This window comes from Anguilla rostrata, chromosome 6 (genome assembly GCF_018555375.3).
Source record: "Anguilla rostrata isolate EN2019 chromosome 6, ASM1855537v3, whole genome shotgun sequence".
NCBI lineage: Eukaryota > Metazoa > Chordata > Actinopteri > Anguilliformes > Anguillidae > Anguilla > Anguilla rostrata.
The window spans coordinates 4,202,979-4,218,166 of NC_057938.1; the positions used below are offsets into that span (position 1 = coordinate 4,202,979).

The window sequence follows — 15,188 nt, forward strand, 5'->3', positions numbered from 1 at the left end:
TGTGTGTGTGTGTGTGTATGGGGGGGGGGGGGTGCCTGAAACTTACATTTGCACCAAAATCTTGCCTGTGAAGTCTGTCCTCGGCACACAACCGAGCACTTCCTGGCCCGACTTTCCTGGCTGACACACAGAAGAAAGAGCACGGAAAAGATTGCCCGCCAGTGAATGGTTGCCATGGGAACGCGAGCTGGTGCTGGACCATGCCTTCAATAGAGGTGTCTTTATGCAGCCCCCCCCCCCACAAAAAAACCCCCACCCCCGAGGAGGAGGGGTATCCATTAGAGAGTCAGCGAGAGTCTGACGCATCAGGTATATATGGATTCCAGTGTATGGCTTTTCTGTCTTTCCAGATCTGAAGTAAGAGTGGGTGTTTTGACAGTAGGCCCTTCTGCTCTTAGTTCCATAAGGGGGAGGGGGGGGAAATAGATACTGCTGTGCGCCGGCTCCCATATAACCACCGACATCGCTTTCGTTCTGTGCCACTGCCTGTAAATTTCACGGATCGTTAGCGCTGACACACGCGCCTCCTTTATATGCAGAGCTAGCCGGATCCGCGGTGCGTTCTGTGGGGTTTTTTTTTTTTTTTTTGTCTCAGGCCTCATCGTTAGGTAACCCACGGAAACCGTGCGATAACTGCAGTATCTCATTAGGCTGGATGATTATTGTGGAGATGGTAGGTTTAACGCGCGAGGAGTTTTGGCGGGAAAACTCTTAATACCCAGAATCCTTTGTGAACTAATTAAAGTACATTGCATACAATCCGTCTGAGTGATTTATGATGTCTTTATGCCGGCGAAAAGGGAGAGGCTTTCTGAGATGTGAAGATGATGGCAATGATGCAAGTACTCGAGAGAATCTGTCTTAGGTGATGACAGGACTTAGTTTCGAAAGAAGGGTCTATAAGGCTACGTCTTTCCATACCTCTTGAAAATGCACTTTCTGTTGGGGCGGTGTAAGATCGGACCCCTTGCATTGGCGTTTCAAATGAAGTCACAAAAGAGACCGGCTGTATTTGCAAGCCAGGAAAACTGCAAACATTACGTGTGACATAACACAGGGGGAACCCTGACCTGGTGAATTAAGTGCAGACTCAAGCACATTTTACGCACTTTACTCAAAATCATATCCCGATTCTGCAACTTAAGTCTGACACACCCTCTGAAATATTGACTGAATGTCTGAATGTTAAATATTGATGGGACGTACCCTCTGAATATCCTCAGAGGTAAAAAAAAACAAAAAAAAACACACCCTCCTGTTGCCAAATAAAATACTTAGGCTCCATCACTCATACACTGTGGTTAAGCTGTGCTTTGTTGTACATTGCGGTACTTGTGACTGTTTTACTCTGATCATAGGAAAGCAAGAATAATAATGAGTACCTGCCAATCACTGTCACAGAGCCAACTGTATTTTGAAGCTGAACTAAAAACAAATCTCTTGGGTAACTTGTCATTGTGTTTAAAAAAAAAAAAATTACCCTCCCACTAGTGTTTATGAGTGGGAGGGTTATGCTTTTGAGGTTATAGAATAAGTGAGAGAAATACAGGCTATGTTTATATTGGGATGAGTCAGCCTGGATTCCATTCAAGTATTCATTTAAATTAACTGTGTGAGGATTGAGAGAACAAAAAGTAGAGATGGCTCATTACTGTTTTATCGGAAATGGCCTTTGGATTACACTTCGGATATTTATTCTTGATACTCCCAGAAGACAGCGCGCTTACAAGAGTGGCACCATGAGGAACATTAAACAGTCTTTAAAAACAACATTCAACAACTATAAAAATTCTGGTCGTTGACCAGCAAGCAAGCACTAGTGAGTTGGTTGGCTTGTTAGCTAGCCATGTGCAAAAAATGTTCCTGATGTGCACCAATGAACCCTGGGCTGTATTAGGTTGGGATAAGGAGTGATATGGTAGCGCTAGCATCATTCATTTACGATAGTTTTTAATTGAATGATTTTTCTGAAGCAATTTTTGTGTTGTATTCAATATATTCAATATTTCAGTATTAGTGAAATTGTAATTTATTCAATATCGATATGAGCTTCCTATTGAAAAATATCAATACATACTGTATATCACACTATCACTGGAGCCTAGCTTGAGTGCTTGGTTGCTTTTACTCCCCTGCAACCGTCTTTCCAATTGCCCCTGAATCAGGTAAGCTGTTTGTGTGGAGCCAAGGTGGCTTCTGGGAATCCGAGTTTGATTAGGCAGAACCGCAGTGTTGTTGACCACACATATGCAAGTGGCACTGTGATGCCTTTGAGTCTGTGTGTGATATGTGTGATTTCTGTGGAACCCGGGGATGTTTGTGTGTGGAGAGGTTTGTGGTATGACTACTTCACGGCTTCTTGGGCATTGAGCCTGGAAGACAGCTTTGCTCCTTCTCTTGGACAAAAAGGCCATTTAACACTCTCAAAATTCTTGTCGTCTGAAAATGCTTCTTGTTTCGAGGGCTGTCTCGGTAATTACGGCTGACTCACGTCCTTAACGGCTGGCGTGTGAGTGTGCGAGCGCGCGTCTGCGTGCGTTTCCGTTCGTCCGAGTTCATTTGGTCATGTGATCCATGATCCCGATTTGCGCAGCTGTGATGGCAAACACTCGTGTGACAGGGCTCCATAGATGCAGGTTTGCCTGTTGACCAGGGCAGCTTCACTGTGCGGTTTCCGTCTTTGTTTGGTGACAGGGTGGACAGTGTTGCTGTAATTGCAGGCACAGGGTAAGCTGTCCCTGGCGATGCAGCAGGAAGCTCAGCTCAAATAGTGATGCGTCAGACTTCTCAGTATGGGACTGTTCTGCTGCACTGTGAGGTCATAATGACCATGTGTTCCGGGATTCTGAAGCCAATTAGAGCGACAGGCGCAAACAGAGAGGAAGAAGCTCGGAGGCAAAAGAAGACATTCAGAAACAGAGCTTAACAGGAATTAGAGGCCACAAGTTTAACATGGAAAAGCAAGCGGTTGGGATAACTTGAAAGACAGGTTTTTCTAGTGTTGATGTTAGCACTCTTTGTGGTCTTTCAGAAGAAGGCCAATTGGGCACATCCTGACCTTAAAGAGCTTATGGAGGAACAGAGCGCAGGGGAGATGTACAGCGTGTAAGCATAAGCGGTAGACGTGGACAGATGAGTGGGGGATGAGGTCAAACGAGGGGAGCGAGGGGTCCTGGGCTGTGGCGTGAGGTGCAGAAGCGGTTCTGCGCTGCGGTATGAGGCTGAACGGTGCTCTTCGGGACTGTTAGATTAATGGCGTATGGGGGCGGTGAAGGTGAAGGTGAGGGTGAGGTATGAATTGAGCGCATTGGGGTTGGGTTGCCAGATTTGCGTGCGAGGACACTGTCCAGAGAAACGTGGGAGCACAGGCGTGTGGGCAGTGCACATGATAAATGGGCGATAGGTACAGAAGCTCCTACAGATGTAGGGCAGGTCAGGGGGACTGGTAGAGGGCATGTGGGGGAGGAGGCGGGGGGGGGGGGTGGCGGTTTGATGGGGTCTGGGCCGAGGGCAGAACGGGGCGCTGGGGAGAGCGAACAGGGTGGGGGCACCAACCCCCCCCCGAGGGAGAAGAGGGGAGCCGGAGGAGGTCGCTTAGGGGCGGCGGGGCGGGGGTGGGAGTGGTGGTGGTGAAGGTAGGGGGGGAATGATGGCTTCCACCGGCAGTGCCTCAGGGAGCTGCTGACGAGGAGCCTGGGAAGATTCCATCTTCTTACCCCCCCCCACCCCCCCCCACAAGCCCAGCAGGGCCCCCTGGAGCTTTCGACAGTTCGGCTGACAAGCGACTGACGAGAGGAAGAAGAGGAGTGGAAAGGAGAAGCGGGGTGACGCGGGGCGCGTCCCGCGGGGTTGGGGGGGATGTGCGGCAGACTTGGCGAGGTGGGGTGGGGTGGGGTGGTTTTGCAGGGTTTGTCAGGAGGTTTGCCAGCAGGGTTGGAGGCTGTAAAATGGCATTGTGGGAATTGTGGGGGCTTATTCCTGCCAGTCACAGACTCGTAGGGCAAGCTGTCTGAGCAGCGAGCCGCTGAGCCACAGGCGCCAGGGCGCAGCGGGCAAACCTGCAGGGACACCTCCAGAGGGCGCTCAGGAGCTCCTGTCAGTTGAGGGCGTGTGATGAAAGGTGGACTGTGCCGGCGTTCGGCAAAGCAACTGTCACCGGCCGCTTAAAGCTTTGGGGGTTGAGGTCCGACTCCATTTTAGTTTGACAGATTTTGAGCAATTGGTCAAAGGCGTGAATCTGGAAATTGCTCTGCCATCCCTGCGCTAGTCGTAGAAGTGGTGGGCATAAGAAAAAAAAAAACACTTAAAGGATCCAAATGATCCCTCTTATCAGAAGAACAAGCCGGTCCCGCGGCATTGCGGTGTTCAGGACTTTCACACAATCATGGCACAGCGCAGTCAGCAATATTTCTTCCCGAGAAACTCGCATCGCAAGTTTCCATCGACAAAATAAAATTAAAAAAAACACGTCTCTTTTTTGTTGGAGACATTTTATTTAATGTAGGCTGACAACTTATTTAATGGATAGGTCTAAAGCTTGCATTTTCTGTAGCTGGAAGTTGTATTCAGCCTTCCATCTGAAGTGTGCTACATTGTGGCTCTTTTTTTTTGAAAGCAATAAAAGAGAACTAAGAATAAAATTTAGTAAGGAAATTATTGGGAGTGTTAAAGAACATTACTGAGATTGCAGCCATCAATTGTGAGTGTGAAAATTCACGGTTTAATACTTAGGCCGATTTTTGCCACATTTGATGCTAAGATTTCTGCATCTAGCGTCAAAGATAAAAAAGTATCACAAAAGTGAAAGGCAAAGAGTAAACAAAAAGGTAAATAAGTAACCCTTAACAAAATGGTCCCCCAAAATGATCCTGGTAAAATTCACCAAATTTTTTATTTATTTTTTGGTCCTACAAAATGATACTGGCACAACCTATATTTGTTTTCTCCTGTTTTATTGTGAACATTTGCCACAACATTTAACCCTCGGTGAGTATGATGTGGAAACTATTCTGGCCCGGGCCGGATTCAGTCTGAGACCGTGGTGCTCACGCAAACAGCGCTTTTTCCAGGTGAGCCACCCATCAGCCCCCTGTTCTTGGCCTTTTTTTTCTCGTTTTTCACTCACACCATTTTGCACCAAGTAATAGATGTGAATTGCTGTGCTGGGATGCTGTTCCATTTATTTTCGGGATGAGGCGACTACAAGGGGCCATGAGTGAGGTGGACTCTGGACTCTGTCCTGATACGGTGTAATCCTGCAAACCCAGCCCTGTACATCCAACACGCTTCCTGCTCAAGCAGGGTCATATATGTGGGATTATATAGATACTGCACCACATTTTTGTGCCAGAGCGGCTCCCATCTGTCCCACCCCCCCCCCCCCCCGCGCGCAAAAGCTTGACTCACTTCTAAAGATGGCACAGCACCGCATCTAGCAGGCCCACCTGATGGGCTGCTGACATCATTCCAGGCTGTTGCTTTGGCGATTAGCGGCGGGAGCAGTACCGCTGTGTGATCTGTGGCTCCCCAGCGCACAGTCAAACAGCACAGTCAGACAGCAGTCGAGCAGCACAGTCAGACAGCACAGTTGAACAGCATTCGAGCAGCACAGTCAGACTTCACAGTCGGACGGAGGTCGAACAGCACAGTCGAACTGCACAGTCAAATAGGACAGTTCATTCACTATACATTCAAAGTATTGCTACTTCCATGTGATACACAGTATGAACTAAAGTGTACCATATGCACTATAATTGATAGTGCCTCCTATATAGTATGCAAATATGAGCACTGGGGCTTCAACAGTAACCACCATATCACCATACCGCAGTGATGAAGAGGCTTACCACGGATTTGGGCACCTTACCGTCTTTGTTTTAAAAATGGTCCATCCTAGACTAACTGAATTGAATTGATGCTACGATGTCTCCTCTTTTTACGTCTTCAAAATAGTTTTACAAGCTTACGGTGAGGTGAATAATAATAATAATAATAATAATAATAATAATCATCATCATCATAATTAGGGATGTGCTAAATTAATTAGTGATGTGTACTTCAATTCTGATTTAAAATGATGCTACCCAACAGCTTGCACTAAGGCTACAGGACTGCAGCTTTTTGAATACGCTGCAAAAACAAAAATAGAGCCGACCGTTTCAGAAGCAAAGATAAGAGGCCACAGGAGGCACCCTGACCGGCCTGTGCTGAGTTTCGGAGTGCAGAAAGAGAGCGTAGGCTGTGTCTCATACGATGCCGGCTTTGGCTTCGCAGCACGTTTAAGAAGACGAAGGTCTATTCTAAAATAAAATAAAACCACGAAAGGGAAGCAGGGAACTTAATATCGTTACAGCTCTAGTGAGGGCCAATAAAGTATCCCACATTACCCTTACATAAGCATATATCTTGATAAATTATGATATTTTTTAATCTGTGTTTCTTTTTTGTCCTGTCACATTAGGTATTCTTCTACTGATTTCTGTCAACAGACGATTTCAGAACCTCGCCTCACGCGCACGTGCCCCCCTGACTGCGCGGGGAGCTCGGCTGGGCTGACATTTGATAATGGCGTCCGGGCCGCTCTTCTCCTTCGTGTTAACGCTCTGATAACGTCTCCCGCCTTGAGGTGGTGGGAGGCTGTTGAAAGAGAGCTCAAATTAAACAGTGCGCCAGCCAAGCCGAAATCTATATGCAGGCTCACAAGCGGCAGTAAAGTTTTAATACCACGGGTGCAAACAGAGGGGTGGTGCAATTTGGTTAGCTTTTCACGGTGCAGGGAGTTGTGCGCAATGGTAATTTATGAAACTCCACGATCGGCAGCCTGTGGAGATTTCTCAGGGCAAATAAAACTGATTGAAAAGAGGTAGTTATATTCGAAAGGTAAGAGAGGATCCTGCAACACTTTAAAAAAACTTTTTAAAACGCCAGACTTTGGCACAGTGGTAAATGTTGAACGTTGTATGCGTAAGCTTTCATTTCTCATGGTATCAGCCACTGAAAGGTGGATGCATAACAATATAACAATGAATGCACAAGCTGAATATATGTGTACCTTTAATGAATCTATGCAGTGCGATACAAAGAATGCTGTCGGGTTATTTGATTGAAAAGGACATATGTGGTTCAGGTTTTATGCTGTATTCATGGTGTATGTTTTTACTGATATCATAATTCATTTTTAAAAATTATGTTGTTAGTGCTGCTGGGTGGCTCACCCCATTAAGGCCCTGTTCCAGTGTGCTCGTGATTCCCGTTGGTGTGGTGTCAAGTTTGTACTGTGCCAAAACGGTGACCCCGCAGGGCGATCCGTAATTGGTGGAAGGGTCGCCCAGGGAGGGAGGGAGGCAGTTGGCTGCGGTGATCGCGTCTCGCCGCTCAGCAAGTGTTCTCCGCCGGTCGACGGTCTACTCGCTAAGTTTCTCTGTGCGAGGTCAACTCCTGGACCGCGAGGTCACACAAAAAGAAGCAGCGGCCTTCCGTCGCACGTTCCTGCGGAGAGCCCACGCTCGCCTGCACTCTCCCAGACTGCTCGTTTGCTGGTAAATTGATCATTTTGCGGCTTGTAATTTACATTCCAAATTAGGAGAGACGGGGGGCGGAGAGGGGGTGGGGAAGGATTGTGGCGTATGCGGTACGCTGTGCAACAGGCTTTTGTAATGTCACCTGGGGAGTGATTTGCTGCAGTTTGGATCTCGGCATTATTCCTCAATCTGAGCGAAAGCAGTAAGTAAATGGTACTTTTGGGTTTGTGCCAGTGCCATTTGTTGACTATAAGATCATGCTGTCACCGCGTTAATTGAAATAACCACCCACAGGGCATGCTTTTTCCCGCGCCTGCTTTAGACAAGTTACACGGCCTGAAAGGATCGTTCTAACCCCTTATTCGTTAGGCAGATTGTAAGCCGCTGTTAAACAGAATGAGAAATACATCTCACAGTGCAGGCCATGAAAGGCAAAAAAAAAATTTCAGTGCCCTCCAAAATTATTGGCACCCTTGATAAACATGAGCAAAAATGACCGTATACACTAAACCACACAAGTACTGAGCTATGTAAAATTATTTTGTTTTATACTCTCTGAGAAAAGGTGTTTAAAACAAGTAATGTTTGCGTTTGCGCACCTTCACTTCACAAGGACAACACTGCTGGGTCGTCTCTTGTAGTGCTTTATGAGCCTGGTGATCATATTGCGGGGGGGATCCTTTACCATTCCTCCATACAGAACCTTTTGAAGATCCTTTGCTCGTGGGGTACCCTCTTCAATTCAATCCACAAGTGTCCAATGGAGTTCAGGTCTGGAGACTCAAGATCATCGCAAAACAGTTATTTTGTGGCCTGTTAACCATTAGCCTACTTGGTTCGTTTTGAGGTAGACTTGGGATCATTATTTGTGTTCCAGTCACAAAGTATCATTGGAGCTGTGACTATCTACATTTGCTGAAAGGCTTAGCAAGTGGGCTTGGACAGAATATAAGGTATTATATGTGCGGTAGAAAGATAACACTAGATTATCGTGAGAACTACAGAAACTTCCCATCATGCAGTAGGTACGTGGAGTCATTTCTTCAAGTGCATATCTGAGAGTGTGCTAGCTGGTGAAGCGAGATGCATTTTTGTTTCACTAGAAACATTCAGGAAAAAGCTCCAAAGCTCAGAGGATGCTGTTTCAGTTCGGATCACATTTTGCCGTTGTGTCAAACGTCGTCCTTGTAAACCTCAACCTTTAGACAGCAGTGAGTTTTGACACTGTACGCGAAGTGCCAAGTGTATGAGGTGCTATAAATATGGCAACAAGCAGTGTGCGTTTGTTTAATTTTCACATCACGTCTAATCACATTTAATGTTTAATTTTAAAGCCAAAAATGTGCTAGACACAGACACTTTTACAAAGACTTTTACAAAGGTTTTATTTATTTATTTATTTATTTATTTAATTTGTCTTACTGCTCATCTGCTTTCTGATTAGGGCTCACCACTAAACAAGACATGAAATTCAAGCCCACACAAGCCCATTTCAGTCCTGTGCAGATAACGCTACCTCAAAGCAAATGACATTCTTCTGAAGGCTACTGCCACTGCCAGCATTCAGGATAATTCACATTTGTGTGATAGTGCTGCACAGTTCAAGTTAGAGTCGGGCTACTTGTCTCTTTCTCGATGCCTCAGTAAATCCCAAGGATTTAAGAAGCACGGGTATCCTATGATTGAAGTGATCGATTCAACGTAACTGTAAAAGTAATAAGTTTACACACACGTATTTAAATATTTATAAAAACAGGTGGTGTGTCTGAAACAAAACAGTAATCAGGAGGTGTGTTTACTGCATCTTGAGAACCATTGAATAGAGAAATTTTTACTTCCCTGAGCGTGCTTGCACTTCTTAGTAATACTTTCCGGCATTAGACAAGTTCACAACAGATGACAGATGGCAGGAGGTTTGTTTTTTTTTTTCCACAGACCTGCCAGTTTATTGTTCTTATCATAACAAAGAAAGGATTCAGGATTTCTCCCAAAAAAAATGTGCCTCAAGTTTCACGAGCAGCCACCCCATCCCACATCACATCAGTAATGCTTGTGCTTTTACGCTTCTCAAAAACCTCGCATAAATGGAAGCCATTTTGTTTGCTCTTACAATCCCTCTGTATTACCCGCGAGGATCTGGCGAGACATCAAGTGTGTCCTTGCTTTGAGAGAGGCTGGGAAACAACGGTTTATCGCGCTTAAAATAAAAGTTTGGGATTTTTAACTTACGAGCCCAGTTCTTAGCAGGGATGGCACTAAATCATCTCCCTTAAAAAAAAACAAAAACATGATGACATGCCACACTGGGAAACAAAGTAGAGTGTACAAGAACAAAAAAACCCGATAAGAGAAAAAAACAAAAAACAAACACACACACACAGGCACGACGGAATATTCACTGAATATATATTTCATTTTTCATTGATACATGTTATGCTTTTGTTAATTGTTGAATAACCTATTTTAAAATAAAGCAATTGAAAAAAAAAAACAACTAAAAAAAAAAAACCAAAACCCTCCCTAGCATATGATTGATGCCAATTTCAGCAGTGTTTTTGGCACAGTGCGGTTGAATCGATAGTCCAGCAACGCAAGATCCTGGAAACAATAGGACCTGGACAGACTTTCAATGAAGGTTGCATCTCTAGCAATGACCCGGCTTATCTTCCCCTTCAGCCAGCATGCAGAAATGAGGTGTGAGGTGTCCTTATTCCACGTGCGCTCTACCTAAAATGGCCTTTTGAGGAGGTACCAAGGAACAGGATTCAACGGGTACTATGTTTAACAACTACTTTGGACTTTAAGGATACCCATTGTTTTCACAGGAACTCAGCAAGTTGCATTCCAGTGTGGTTTGCGAAAATGCTACACAGATGGCAGCAAAGTTTTTGTCCACTTTTGCATTTTTCTACACACTGTGGGACTTCCGTTGTCTGCTTATTAAATTTTTAAGTTTCCTTTTGAATGAGGTGTCAGAATATATAAAGATAGATACACAGGATAGATGCACAGGGCATTGAAACATTCACTCTGTCTCCATTTCAGTACATAAAATATAATACAATCTTAACTCTTGTGTTCTGTTTAATTATTAGCACCTGTGAAAAGCAAAGGCCTAGAATCAAAACTAGATACTGAAAGCTCTCTTATACCTCCACTAAGTAAGCAATTGAACACATCTGACTAATCAGAAACACCTGTGAAACCATTTGTACCCAACATTATGGTGCCCTGCAATGGGGGGACTATGTATAAAAAGTGCTGAAATTTTTACATGGTGCAACCAAAATGTATAGACACACCCTTTAATAAAAGCTGAGAATTTTCCATTTAACCACATGATGTGAATTGTTTGATGGCAAATCTAAAATGGCAGAGTATAGAGTCAAATAAAGAAAAAATATGTCTTTGTCCCAGACATTATGGACCTCACTGTATCCATCTCAATCAAGTTGATATATAGTGGATGCAATAAGCTACAGGATATCTATCTCAGTTCCAAACAATATGAACTATATAAGATTAATGCTCGCCATTTACCTATGCAATCACATTAAACAATGAACGTGTCATTCATCTTTAGTGATAAAGATGTGATTTATATTTTTAAAATCCATAATAATGAAGGCACGGGGGCATAAATCATGTTTATCTTTGAAAAATTTAAATGCAAAAAGTTGTAATGCAGTAGATAATTGTTATTTATTGTTTTGAGCTGACACTCTCAATTATTTTTAGTCTTTTTCTTATTATAGCCTACTCAAAGAAACCGTTCTGACAAAAAGAAGAAAGACATCTCTCAATAGCGTCATTCCTCTTTTACTGAAAGTTTAAAACGGGTCAGTTTGGCTCAAACCGAACAGGAGCGTAACGGCTGCCGAAAAAGGGATCCAGTGGAAAGACCTGACAGAAAGGCACACAATAAGCTGTTCAGTGTTAATTAAACTCTAACAGAGTACATCCGGGTCCGGCGGAGAACTTCCCTGCCAATAGAGCGGTGTCCTAACAAATCACACAGCTCACTGAGACATATGACCACCGTCGTGTTGCGTATCGCAACAATCATTCCACAATTTAATCATTTTACGTTTGCTGGATTTTATACTAAGTAGGCTAGGTGGCTTCTATTCTGCCTACCTGAGGCAGGTGCCGTGACTAGATTGTGTTAGCAAACAATTCTTATTGTTTTTTTTAATGCATGCGATGTGAATTTATAAACTCTATATAACAAAATATCATCAGAATCTTGCCAAATCACAGAGTACAGATATTTAAATATTTCTGTCTTGCGTGTATAATCATCCATTCTGCACTTTAGAGAACATGGCGCGCTGTTCCTTAAGATGTCTGTTATTTTGGGTTTAAGAAGGTCTGCTGAGGTAACGAGGTTTTTGTCTTTTAGGGAGGCAGAGTTTAAGTGCAAACTTGTCTTGGTTAACAGCGTCCATTAGAAAATTAGACGGGTCTGACGGAAACCAGCCATACGCTCGAGTTGTGAACCGGAGCGAAATCGCACACTCTCTGAATTTTTAAAAGGGACATTTTCTAATGGAAATTGTGATTAATCTCCTGACCATTTCTGTTATCTAAAAAAACTAAAACCTAAAAGAGCAGTTGACTCTGCTTATTCTACAGAGTGCTCCAAGACAGTATGAAATAATTGATGACGAACGGTGAGGCATTGAGCAGCACGGTGCTTGGTGGAGAGCGGACCGTTTTTTAACGTCTTACAAGAGAGAATGCAGGGTACGTTTCTGCTTTCTGCACGTGTACCTCAATCTCAGCGGTGCTCATTTAAGACTTGATCCTGACAGGAAGCTGCTCCTGCCTTCTCTCTAAAGGACACTGGTCTGTCTTCCGTAGCCTGTGATTTTTCTCCCTCCATTCTCTTCATTTAGCCGCCCCTGGAGACCCACAGGTGAAAAGTTCCGTGCGGAATTTGCGTCTTCACTCCATATCTAGCACAAAGCCCTTCCTCTAACGAGGTGCAGTCGCGAGGGCTTGCATGCAACCCTGCCTGAGCCGGACGTGGTGTGGATAAAGTTCCAGGCAAGTCAACTGGACAGCTATATTTAATCTGTGGGCTGGTTATCCGCGAAGAGAAATGGCGGGCTAACCGAAAACTCAGAAAGCTTTCCAAACAATTGCACGTCAAGGGAGCTTGCCATGTCGGATTGCCAGGATGACTCAAGATTGGAAACGAACGCTTGGGGAGGTCTGTGGTTTCACGTTTTTACCGTGGTCACGGGCCTGGCAATGTGTACAATGTAAGCACACGCTCTAAGTAAATTTATTTATTGAACATTGTGCAAAAAAAAAAAAAAACACCTTACCTAATGTGAGAAAAGGCTTTCTGTGGTGTCGCATGCATATTAGTATGCACTTCGATGGGTTTAACGAGAAATCAGATGAATACGCATTCGTTCTTAACTCTAAACACCGTAAACGATCTCGCAAAACACCTGTCTAGTTTTTACTCAACACGCTCTCCTCAGTAATCACGAAATGTTGAATCTTGACAGACACCTGCTCCAGATTTGGATCACTGGCAACTTTGGTTGTCGGTGTCTATTTCATTTGATGAGATGTGTTGGAAGTATCGCAACGCACTTGTAATTACGCTTGTCAGACAGCAATGCTGCTATAATGAATCAGGCTTGTATCGCTTGTTTATATTGGAGCCTGTGACTAATGGTCGATTTACACATTAATCCACATCTTTTTGGAGGTGAAATTGTCCTTGATTACACAAATGCACACGGTGTACAAGTCCTCCGTAGCCAGGAAGAAAAAAAAGAGAAAAAAAGTCTTGCTTTATGCCTCACTAGCCTACGTGTAGAAACAAAAGTATAGCCTACAGTCGACATGGTTGCTGCTTCACACAACTTGGAGCGACTTCGTTTAAATTAAATAATAAATACTCATTAGTCATCTGGTTTTAAATTCTTTCACTCACCCCATTCCAAGTTAACTATGCAAAACAGAGATTTGGCACAAGGCACATTTTTTAATTTGAGTTTTCTGCTTGGTTGGCTGGCAGGTCACTCCAATCTCTTTGAACTAATAACCGCAAATTTTACCTGTTTATAGGTCATTTGCATGTACTGCCAAACTTCTTCCCTGTAATTACCATTAAAGAATTCATTTTTTTTCTTAGATCTTCTTGATTAAATTGTCTGTTCATAGATTGGGTTCTTTGATTGAATACCTATAACATTGGCCGTGTTGAGAATCTTTAAACCACACGTCATTTTGTAACTTAAAGCCAATGAAATTGGGACATTATTCAGTTGAAAGTTTGTTAACAGGTGGATTTGTTTTCTTAAACAATTTCATGACAAGCACACACCAATTGTTATTTAATCTCAAAAATAGTTAAATTATGTCATACGTATTTAAACATGCATGCGATCATGATGCAATTAATCTCTCATTTTTCTACAGAATGATTGCATTTTTACAAATAAATAATGGTATGGGTAAAAGGGCAACACCATCGACTCTCAATGTGCCGGAAGTGTGCAATGATTCGACCTCAAAAGTTCACACTAGCCGTAATTCGTATCTCTTTACTAATTTAACTTGACACGGAAATATTGGAATCATCAAAATATTTTGTTCAACCAATTTGTCCTCCTAATGAGTTATTTTCGGCATGATATGTTAATGCACTAGCTTTTAATTTGACTTTATTCACAGCAGGATAAACCGGTCAACTGGCTGAAAGAGAAAAAAGTATTTGTTAGCAGGGACCTTTGCTCTCGCAGTTAACTAAAGCTGTGCTACTGTGCTGTTGAGTGTTCATTCTTACTCCTAGGTATGACTAGAACGCTGCTGTTGCGTGCTTATTCTCACGCACACGCGTCATTGGAATTCTGCTGTTGCGTGTTTATTCTTACGCACACGTATGACCGGAACGCTGCCGTTGCGTGCTTATTCTCACGCACACGCGTGATTGGAATTCTGCTGTTGCGTGCTTATTCTCACGCACACGCGTGATTGGAATTCTGCTGTTGCGTGCTTATTCTCATGCACACGCGTGATTGGAATTCTGCTGTTGCGTGCTTATTCTCATGCACACGCGTGATTGGAATTCTGCTGTTGCGTGTTTATTCTCATGCACACGTATGACCGAAACGCTGCCGTTGACAGTTCTTATGCGCACCTTTGACTCAAACTCTACTATTGACTGTTTATTCTCACGCACGCATCGACACGGAGACCTTCGGGGGTCAGAATGACATCAGGAAATAAATTGTTCTGTCGCGGTTGCAGAACCGGGGAAATTGCACTGTGGGGATGAAGGACAGCGTGTTATTCTGATCGCTGTTGGGGTGCGTACGCATCACGAGGCGTCTGTGTTCTGAGATCTAACCAGCACGCGCTCACTTGCCACATTTAGGTTGTTCTTGAAATAAGTTTTACCTCGTATTTGATTAAAATGACTTTCAAAATAAATACGACTGGCAGTTTGCTTACAAACAAAATACGTGATCCATGCTGTTAGTTCAACAGCCAAAAAAAAAAAAAAAATCTAATTCTGTTTGTTTCTAGTCAGGAAGGGCTTGACATTGACGTGCCTTTATAAGGACAGAGAAGAATCCGTCAGGCTGACGGCACGACTACCGCCAGCGCGATTGTGTGCTGCAGATTATGAGTCCTCTGGCA

The 15,188-nt window shown here is 43.8% G+C and overlaps 1 protein-coding gene across 3 annotated transcripts in view; it reads left to right on the forward strand.

Annotated features, from left to right (window-relative positions):
* The window catches only part of astn1 (astrotactin 1), a 320,953-nt gene that overhangs the window by 8,265 nt on the left and 297,500 nt on the right, over positions 1-15,188 (forward strand). Inside the window, exon 1 of one of the 3 annotated variants that reach the window (XM_064341656.1) lies at positions 11,308-12,735. The exons of the other annotated variants lie outside the window; for them this stretch is intronic. Within the exon in view, the coding sequence (XP_064197726.1) occupies positions 12,687-12,735 (49 nt within the window). The 5' untranslated portion in view covers positions 11,308-12,686. Of the gene's footprint in view, positions 1-11,307; positions 12,736-15,188 lie in introns of those variants that run through there. 3 annotated transcript variants of the gene reach the window in all.